The 11,048-nt window shown below is 35.2% G+C and overlaps 1 protein-coding gene and 1 pseudogene across 1 annotated transcript; both read left to right on the plus strand.

Moving 5' to 3' along the window:
* Nucleotides 585-7,278, plus strand: LOC109233275 (annotated as a pseudogene).
* Nucleotides 8,984-10,633, plus strand: LOC109233276 (UPF0481 protein At3g47200-like). Its single transcript, XM_019399090.1, has one exon. It carries the CDS (start codon nucleotides 9,116-9,118, stop codon nucleotides 10,571-10,573), a length of 1,458 nt encoding a protein of 485 aa, XP_019254635.1. The 5' UTR covers nucleotides 8,984-9,115; the 3' UTR covers nucleotides 10,574-10,633.

Here is an 11,048-nt window from a genome sequence, read left to right on the forward strand (position 1 = left end):
TACGGAGTAGGAAAAAGAAAAAATATAAGAGAGGACCACAAAGTGGTAGAGGCAGAGTCATGATTTAAGCTTTATGAATTTTAAACTTGCTACTGAATTCAACATCGTTTCAGTTACTAGGTTATATATATATATATATATATATATATATATCTTTGTTCCAAGTATAAAATTGAACTCTCACCAATTGAACTATTAAAATTTTTCGGTTATTTATACTCACTCCGTCTCATAATATGTATCGTGATTCTTTTATGCACGCTCTTTAAGAAAGAATAGTTTTTGACTACTTTACTCTTATTAATTGTTTTCTCATATGTGTCACCTCTTCAATGACATTAATTATATTTTTACTAAATGTGAATGCAATTGATTATTAAGGGTAAAAAAGGAAATATATAATCAATTTTGTCTTGAAATTCTAAAATAACAAATAATTTGAGACGACTATTTTTAGTAACCACGACACATATTATAAGGCGGAGACAGTAATAGATTAACTTTTTCATCTTATGAAACCTACCATAATCTAAATATTATAGTAATCCTTATCGATTAGTTCAATGAAATTACATTCGGAGTTATCAAAGCTAATGACAACACCATCAACGGCAAAAACGACTCCTAATAAAAGTTCCCATATACTGCACGACTCAAAACTCTTCAGTTTCAACTCTCTCTCAGTCCCAGTTCTCTGCATGAAAACATCTCTATATATACACACAAAAAACGTATACAATCAAACAGTTTATTTTTTCTTTTTCATATCATATATAAATATTACCATTCTCCATTTTCTTTGAATTCTCAATGGCGGGTCTTTATTATACTTCTGCTTTTGTTTCTCGTTTGCTCTTTTTACTGACAGTTCTTTCTGTATCACTCGCTGCTTTTGCTTTTGTTCTCCAATGGCGTGGCGGGTTACCCGACCCGAGTACCCGATGGGCACCCGATGATGATCCCATTGAGTTTCACGGCACGGGTGGGTCAAAACCCGTACGTTTATCGGATTCTTCCTCGTCTGGTTGTGAAGATATTCTTGGCCAGAGTCGTATGCCGTCGTTTCCATACTTCAAAGATTGGAAGTTTAACTTCGGGTCATCTTCCGGGTCGGATCTTAAGCCTAAGGTTGGTTTTTATTGTTTATATATTTTTGTGTTTTCTTGAAGTTTGCTCCTTTAGTTCTTGGTGGGGTTTTTGATCTTGTTGTGGGTTATGCTCTTGTTTCTTTTGTCAATCTATGTTACGTGCATAAAGTGTATGTTAGTGAGGAATCTCAAATATGGTATAGAAATTCAGTTATTTGTCAACATGATTCATTTTGTTAATTATGGGTGGGTGACTAGTTTTGGAGATTAAAAGTTTAAAACTAATTTTGATAAATCTTAGAATAGTGTGGTTATATTCTTGATTATGATTCTGGGTTCATGTTTACTTGTTTATTTGCTTTTCGTGGTTCCATCTTTTTGCCTTTATTATTGACATAACTTCATGTTGAAGTACTAAACTTTTTAGTTACCAAAAAAGTAGTAGTACTTAACTTTTTTCAATTGAAGAAAGATGAACACGTTTCTGTCCTTATTTGCCATTGTGGCATGAATTGTGAAAAAGGTTCATTTGATGATGGGGTCCACCTGTTTGATAAACCATGTTATTAGTTCTTGGCTTTTTCTGATTGTATAGAATTAGGTTCTATTCATTTTGTCTATGTGTGGCATTAATTGTTGTCACCTTTAACTCTCATATTCATATTCTAACTGAAATTGCTAATTGAGTTGCTGGTGATGTTTAAGAACAAAGGTAGTCACATTCTTGAAGTAATGGAATGGATTGAACTTTGCTCAATGTAGATATTTTTGAAGCAATATAATAAGTGTATTTCTATTTGATCTTAAATGTCATGAATCAGGATCAGAATGAGCTAATTTTTTCAATGGAATGGAATGAATTGAACCTCATTTACTTTTGACTATTTCAATGTTTCTCTCAAATTTCAAGTTTGATGTTCATGCTTCTGCTTAGGCATGATAGGGAGTTCCTGAAAGTTGAAACATATTTCTCCAGAGAAGATAGAAATGTGACGTTTAAATAACCTCACCATTTTTTACATTGGTCTCAAGTCTCAACTGTCAATGTCTTGGATATTTAACTGAAGCTTTACTGTTCTTTCTCCGCTTTATCAGTACCCTAAGCAACATGTTACCTTTGCTCGATTTTAGATATCGATCACTACAAGTACGTCCGCTGGATTAGAGCAGATACTACCTTGGTTATTTTATCATAAGGTTATTGGGGTAACAAACTTTTTCCTGTTTGTGGAGGGAAAAGCTGCATCACCCAATGTATCTATGGTGCTAGAATCCATCCAAGTAAGTGTTAATATCTCCTTAAAAAGTTCCATTGTCATTATTTTGCGTTGAACTTTCAGTTTCAGCACTTCTACTGTTTCGATTTGACAGATTTCATCTCTTGATTAATATATGAAATGTGTATACTTCGCAGGGAGTAAGAGTAATATATAGAACAAGAGAACTAGAAGATGTACAAGCCAAAAGGTAACTGATCTTTGCGTGTTTTATACATATTCTGTGCTAAACTATGAAGATGAGGTCTCAGTTCAGTAGAGTAGATATTATTTCCTATTGTTTTGGAAAATGTTTGTTATCCCTTCTGGGCGTTTTATTTTATTTATTCAGCCTCGTATCATTCAATTGCTTTATGTTGCTAATGAATGCAAGTAATAGTCACGCTTCAAAACCCAAGGATGAGAGAAACTGTTTATCCAAAGAGATGAGGAGAGCAAATCTTTTCTATATAAACTAACACGTGTTAGCATGAGTTAACAAATTTCCAGAACTTGTTGGGAGTTTCTTACTTAGCAACCTATTATATATCAGGAGTAACTACAATGAGTGGACGGAGGGGGTTGGTGTGGACCTCATACTCGTTAACCTATTTGTGTCTTTGAGATTTCTAGACATTGTGATCCTCATTCTAGCACATATCATTCTTGGTTTCTAGAAGGGAAAGGGAAGGGTAAATGAGAGTGAAATTCATTGATTTATATCCACTGAGCACTTACTTCCTTTGTTTCGTATTGCTGGAAGGTAAGTAAATGAGGTATTACTTCTTTCTTTAAGTCTGATAACGGAGAGGTTGTCAGACTTCTATTTGCCTCTTCTTTCATTCCCTTTCTAAACAAGAGAAATAACTCGTTCACCTCTCGTCCTCCAACCCTTACTCCTTTCAACACAAGCAACATAGTACTAACGTATATTTTAAGTCATTAATCCTCTTGAGAAGCTTGGATCTGTCGTTAGCGTTATATGAATGATGTTTTGAAATATTGGTCTCTGAGCTTAAAAGTTTGACTATAAAAGTGGAACTTACTATCTTCTTTTTATTTGTAACTAAGATCAATTGCTAAAGAAAAGACTTCCTTTACTACAGTCGAGACTTCTCAATTTCTAATTAGCAACATTTTCCTGGAAAAGTTGAAGGTAGGTAATATCAGGTTGTAATAGACTTAGGTGAAGAAGTGATTATTCAAGGTAGTAACTTAAATCAAACTAAATTTAGGTAGTGCACTTTCTGTATGAACTAGAAGACATGCTCTGTTTTGTATATTTCATCTCACCTTTCTATTAAGTGAACTTATTAATTGATCTGCTGATCTATTATGCTTCGTGTCCTAGTCGGATCTGGAATGAAACCTGGCTAGCTGGATTCTTCTACCAACCATGCAACTACGAGTTATTTGTTAAGCAGACTCTTAACATGGAAATGGCCATCGTCATGGCAAGGGTATGATTGCATTTACCTCATCCATTTCCATTTATGTTTGCCTTTTGATCCACCTCATTGCCTTGTAACTCTATATAGGAAGCTGGCGTTGATTGGATTATACATCTTGATACTGATGAGCTATTACATCCAGCTGGAACTAGTGAGTATTCTTTACGACGACTTCTGGCAGATTTACCTGAAGATGTTGATATGGTGGTCTTTCCTAATTATGTAAGTGACTGTACTTGCTCTAGGCTGGTTTCTAACTGTGTGTAAGAATGTAGTTGCATGCACGGAAGGCGAAAAAGCATGCATTTGCTTCCTTTTCATTTTCTGCAGTCTCTTCTTCTTGTTGGTATCTTCTCTAATGATGACAAATATTTCAGGAGAGCAGTGTTGAGAGAGATGATGTAAAGGAACCTTTTAGTGAAGTAAGATTTCTTTCACTATATCCTTTTTCTACTCTTTCAAGTTCTAGTGTTGAATTCAGTCGTGTTGCTGGAACATAAATATGTATGACCTGTTGGCCAATAATTCGGAAGCAAGTACTTGGAAATGAAGAAATTAATTATGCAATCAAGTTTTCAACTTTTCTGCTTTTCTCATACCAGTAATACATCTATACCTTGTGCTAGGTCTCAATGTTCAAGAAGAATTACGACCATCTCCCGAAAGAAACTTACTTTGGAAACTACAAGGAAGCAACCCGTGGTAATCCTAACTACTTTTTGACTTATGGAAATGGAAAATCAGCTGCACGAGTTCAAGATCATCTTCGTCCTAATGGTGCTCACAGATGGCACAACTACATGAAAAGCCCAAAGTATGGTGCTTGTTCGGCATGTAATTTCTAACTTTTTATTTCCTTGTATCCCTATTTCATTTTTCATCTCTCCTCTAAGCACTTTATTATCAAATTCTTGCGCACACAAATGGTGATTGTCATGCTTTTTCACTTCTTTGGTATGTTCCTTAAATGATCTATTTTTCTTCTCTATGTAGTTTACTTCTTAAATTTTATGTTACTGCAGTAGTACAATCTCCTTAATTGTTTCCACTTGTGTAATGAAAATGTATTTTCTTATTGATTGTAGAGAGATAAAACTGGATGAGGCTGCTGTTCTGCATTACACATACCCCAAGTTTTCGGATTTAACTTCACGGCGAGATCGTTGTGGATGCAAACCTACAAAAGAAGATGTGAAAAGATGCTTCATGCTAGAATTCGACAGAGCAGTGAGTAATCGGCAAGCTATTGTGCTTAATCATGTCATTCTGGATTACAATCATAATGCTAATGCAAATAACATGTAATGAATGCTCAAAAAACACTTATACGCAGGCACGCCAAGTGAACTAAGAGTTATAGTATCTAGTATCTGAAAAAAACTAATGAATTGAAAAGGCTGGAAAATGAAACATATGAAGAAAGCGAACAAATATTTTTCACGGTTGTGTGCATACTCATGTACACAATTTTTTTGGTTCAAAAGATGGACTGTAAAATTTCTTTGCTGATTAATTTTCATCTTTGCATTGCAGGCTTTTATAATAGCTTCAACTGTGACAGAGGAGGAAATGCTTCAGTGGTAACACTTCTTTTAACTTCCTTCCTCTGACTTCATCATGAATCAATTCCTTTTGGTATTCTGTCACGGTTAATGGGTGCTCATTTATATAAACTTAGTATGGTGATTCTGAACAGTACATTTTATTTGTATCAAGAAAAGACCGGGGAAGATTATTTCCCTTTTTTTTTTTCTTTTTTAAGAATGTACAGCTTCGAAAGAAAATGATAGTTTTTAAGGTCCCTTTTTTAAGAATTGAAAATTCTGACCAGCATAAATAGTTTGATATTTGTCAAAGAAGGGAGTAATTGATAGTGCTTTCTTTTATTTGATTTCCAGCATTAGATTATATGCCATTATGCAAGTTAAGTGATACTTATATGAAGCTACAATGACAAAAAATTGTTGAACTTGAAAAGGTTCTTGTAGAACAAAGTCCTTAGTCCTTTCATTTCATTTCCCCTCTTAGGTTGATTTACTCCGGGATACTGGATGAATGAGGTGTATTTGCTAAAGCATTCCTAGAATAAATTCGCTTTTGAAGTAGCTGAAAGGAAGCTGTTTCGAGATTGTGTTGTCTTAAACTGTTAAGCAACATATCGATTAAATGTTCTCTCCTCTATTATAGATAGCAATGATTTTGAAAACCAAAGGCTTTGACTAAGATATGAGACATGCCAATAGTACTTGGCACCGGACACATTGCAATTCATACCAAAATACTATTCACGACCTACAGAGCTATCCCATGTAACCATATACACTGTGCAAATATTGTTATTTGGTGCTACCAGCTGCTTTTTATGAGAACTTGTTCTATACTTAGCTTATGACAAAAATTACTGCAGTCTTTCGATTGGAACAGAACAACTAATTACTTAAAACAATCAGTCTGTCAACAATGCTTCAATCCTAAACGGAGCTACTAATTACTTATGTGGCCTTACTTATGTCTTCCCATGTTAGATGGAAAAATCTAATTTCATGATCTTCTTTAGTTCGCATGGTGCTTGATTTATTCTTGGTTTGTAACTTGGAAATGTTTGATAGATTCTTTTCTTGGATCAGGTACCGGGAACATGTTGTTTGGACCGACAAAGCACTAATTCGGAAACTTATCAAGAAGGGCATATTGACACGCATATATACTCCCATGGTAAGATCAAAAAATACTTGATTGTCAAAGCTCATTTGAGTTAAACTTTGAGGGCTATCAAGCCTTGAATCAACCTTCTTAAACTTCTTCTGCCTATAGGTCATTATACAGGGATTGAAGGAATCTGGCGTTTTCGCTTCTGTTGTTGCTTCAGCTCATAGAAATATCATAAAAGAAGAGTCTCTATCTTCTACTGGAAACAGAAACGCCTCCAGATATCCTCATATTACTGACACGTTCCCGAGAAAGATGGGTCGTATATTGGAACCTCAAGCAACTGCAAGGAAATTCCTGGAATTTAGTGAAACTGATCGTCAGGCAATTTCACCCCAATCGCCTCCTGGCATGGACGGAATTCACCTTTACAAGATACCTTCTGTACAATAACTCATCTTATACAAAAACACCCTCTGGAAGATAGCTGCGCGGAATTCGTTCATACCATTATGGTGAGGTACATGAGTTGTGTCCTACCTACATAGTGATGTATACTCTGGGAAATTGGTTTCCATAGATACACATCTTGAAATTATAGACTGAAGTATTCTTAAAGATTTTGGCCAATTCTTTCTTCTCTTTCTTTTTAACCCCCCATATTTTTCAACACGAGCGAGAGCTTGGAATTTTTCATTTTTTAATGTGAATACATAATAGAAGGATTTGGACGACGACAATTTTAATTCATGGGGTAGATTTATCATATTAGATGTATAAGAACAAATTAAATACCTTCCATGCCTCGATCTTTAAAAGATTTTCTTACATTTATTCTTGTGTGCATCTGCAACCATGCAATTTTTCTTTATTCAGTTGGGATTCGCTATATTCGGTTTGAACTTCTAAAACTGAATATGATTCTTTGATTCTTATTATTTTGTTGCTAAATCCAGTTGAAGACCAACAGGTCTGGTTCAGAAACTTGTGCAAAAAAGGGTGCTGTGACATTTGATCTGCTTTCTGGCCTATTTGTACCGATCAAAATTAGGGGTTGCAAAGACATATTTTTATAATTGGTTAGATGATAGTAAAGGGCAGCTCGGTGCACTAAACTCCCGCTATGCGCGCTGTCCAGGGAAGGGCCGGACCACAAGGGTCTATTGTGCTGCCTTACCCTGCATTTTTGCAAGAGGCTGTTTCCATGGCTCAAACCCATGACCTCCTGGTCACATGGTAGCAACTTTACTAGTTACGTCAAGGCTCTCCCTCAATTGGTTAGATGATAGTTTGAGAGTTCAATAAAGTTGGATATATTTGTCACTTGATTTCTTGAAAGCTACTATGAAAATTGTTTATGTCAATTGTTGAGGTGTTTAGACTAATCTTAGCTCAACAGTAAACTATCTGCTGAAGAAACTAGATAACTTACTGGTTCAAAATTCTATATATTCCTCATTACTTATCAGAATTCCTCTGTTTCAAGATTTGTTCTGCTCATGATGCCAAAAGAATAATATTACAATTGTACTATAACAATTAATTATTGAGGTGTTGATGCTACTAAAATTGACTTCTAATCTGTCTTTACTATATATAAATAAAAGAATGTAATTCAAATTTGCAGGACCACTTAATTCTTGTGCAAGGCAAATATAGTGCTATGCCTGTAACACAATTTTGTAACATAACTGGACTTCCTCAAAAACTATATTGTCAAATGGAAAGGTTGTGTGGAGCTTTCTGATTTGGTGTATTAATTTATTAAGATCAGACATGTAAACAAATAGGTAATGTCCTACATCACCTCCTCTCTTTTTAATTATTAAATCAGCTAAACCTATTGAGAACTCAAGTTTGCTTCATGTGAACACTGTCCATCTCTTTTTTATTATAAATGGAACATGTCCATTGATCCATTAACTTCACAAAAGAAAAGGAAATTAAAAAAAAGTGCTCATCTCCTTTAAGTCTTTTAAAATGGATTTAGAAACTGAGAATTGATGGCTGACAAAGTCACAGAAATATAAATAATAGAAAAGGACTACAACTCCATGCTTATATTGCCACATCAGTCAGAAGGATTTTGATCTGAAATAGTCACTAGTATTAGAAATGGAATTTGATCAGAGGAAATCATCTAAGTGGGCAAATTTCATGCTTTTAAATCTCATGACATCAGATGAGAAGCTTTACATGTTCAGCTGAAACAAACAGTATTCTATATGTGGCTGTTGGCATAGAATGTTTCATAGGCAACCAAGATTCTTAACTGATTTAGATAAGAACTGAAATAGAGACTCCTTATATAAACATTGGACTAGAGGAAATTATACATTTGACCATGGAGAGTTGAAAAGTGGGCAAATAAACAAAACAAGATGGATGAAGTGGGAATTCCTTAAAAAAATCTTCTTGTCAATAAATATTAAAAAAAACAACTTCATGGTAGGCAACTTAGGGGTTTGACATTCTTGAGTTCTTTAGACTTTTTCAAGTTGCTATATTTGTTTGCTCTACAAAACCTTATTAACTCCAAACTCCACACATATAAAGTTCCATACTCTAAATTCAGCTTCCCTCCAACAACAAATCTTCCTTCACTACCAAAACCCCACAAAAGAAAAAGGAAAGTCTTTTCTTACCTCAAAAAGCAAGAAAGTCACAGAAAATGGAAGGGAATACAGGACAACAAGAGGAGCTATTTGCAGAAATTGATCAAAAAATAGATGATCAAGCATATAGTGATGGTGAAGCAGCTTCTTGTACCACAGATGGTAGTGAAATAGTGAATATTGTCATAGCAGATCCAATTTTGCAAGCAGACTCTATGCCAAGAGAATATACATACTCGTGGAGAAGACGAATACAGAAAGTTTTACCCCTGCTGAAGATGGATGAATACAACAGGCACGAGTATGATCCAAAGGTAGTTTCATTGGGACCTTATCACCATGGTAAACCAGAGCTGCAGCTAGCAGAGGATTTCAAGCATATAGCCCTTGAAATGTTTGTCTCAGGTAGTAGCAAGGACGTAGCTTATTTCTATAACAAGATACTAGAAGTTGTTGACAATGCAAGAAATTGTTATGTTGATGGCTCCACAGACAAGTACAATGATCATGAATTTTCCTTAATGATGCTTCTTGATGCCTGCTTTATTATCAACCACATCGAGCTTAGCACATCCGATAGGTATAACAAACTCAGAACCACCAGGCACCATCTTGGAATGTTGGTGTTATCAACAACAGTTCGAGACATGTTTTTGCTTGAGAATCAAATTCCTTTTTGGATCTTGAAACTCTTGATCAGCTTACGATATGACAAGGATGAAGGAGAAGAATTGCTCGAGATGTTCTTGAATTTCACCCTCTTTGGTGAATATGATCAAAAAGGTGAAATGAGTTACAAACATGCAGAAGAGCCTCTGCATCTTCTTGAAGCATTTAGAACAAGACTTGTCTCACAACACAGTGAAGTCAGGAATTTGCGTCGTACTTGCACACCTCAATGGCTCAAAAGGAAGAAGAGTATTAGCAATGAGCGCGCTAATATGAAAAGTTACATTCACTCCTTTCGCTCGGTCACTGATCTCAAAGCTAAGGGAATTTACTTCAGGCCTAGCTGTACTCATTCATTGAAGGACATAAAATTCAAATCAAGATACTTCTATGGCCAGCTTGAACTTCCAACTTGGTATGTTTCTATCTACACAAAGGCATTCTTCTTGAACATGATAGCCTATGAGATGTGCCCAAATACTGTTACTGATCGTGCTGTGACATCGTATGTATACTTCATGAAGTCACTAATCGAGAGCCCCAGGGATGTAAAAGAACTACGCGAAAAACAGATACTATTCAACATGCTTGGGAGCGATGAGGAAGTCGCAAGAATGTACAAGGAGATCAATACTTATGGAGTGAACAATGCACACATTTTCTACAATGTGAAAGAAAAAATTCAGGAGCACTACCATAACAGGGCAAAAACATGGATAGCTGAGCTGATACACACTTACTTTAGGAGTCCATGGACTGCTTTAGCATTACTTGCAGCTACTTTCTTGCTTTGCTTGACTTTTACTCAAACCTATTTTACAATAAATCCCAATCTCAGATCATGAGCAAATGTAATTATTTTCTGCATTGAGTTGAGAAATGTACTGGTACTTGGTGATGTCCAATCCTAAATCTCGATATGAAGCATTAGCAATAATAAATCCAACAAAGGTTAGGGTTGATCCCATGAGGAGTGCGGTGTGTGCTAGAGTGTGAAAGAGTGTGCTAAATTGAGAAAATAATGTAATCTTCAAAACAAGCGTTGGGTTTGCAATTACGACTACAATTATAACTAAACAACTAAAATTACTTCAACAAGGAATTAAATCAAACATGTAGAAGGCAACTAAAAACGGAGTGTTTTCTTGTAAAGAGAAGGAGCAGGGTTATAACCTCAATATGCATTAGTTCATGGGTGTATCTCGCTTTTACTTAAATACTATATATCAGTGATTATGGTCAAACATGCCTAGGATCGTAATTAATGAAAGAAAACAATATTCTAATAATGCAATAAATTATATAATAATGCCCCAAAAA

The sequence above is a fragment of the Nicotiana attenuata genome, chromosome 10, assembly GCF_001879085.1.
Source record: "Nicotiana attenuata strain UT chromosome 10, NIATTr2, whole genome shotgun sequence".
Taxonomy (NCBI): Eukaryota; Viridiplantae; Streptophyta; class Magnoliopsida; order Solanales; family Solanaceae; genus Nicotiana; species Nicotiana attenuata.

What these genes read in the sequence shown, in the direction of transcription:
- LOC109233276 (XM_019399090.1), top strand. Translation starts at nt 9,116, where the DNA reads ATGGAAGGGAATACAGGACAACAAGAGGAGCTATTTGCAGAAATTGAT.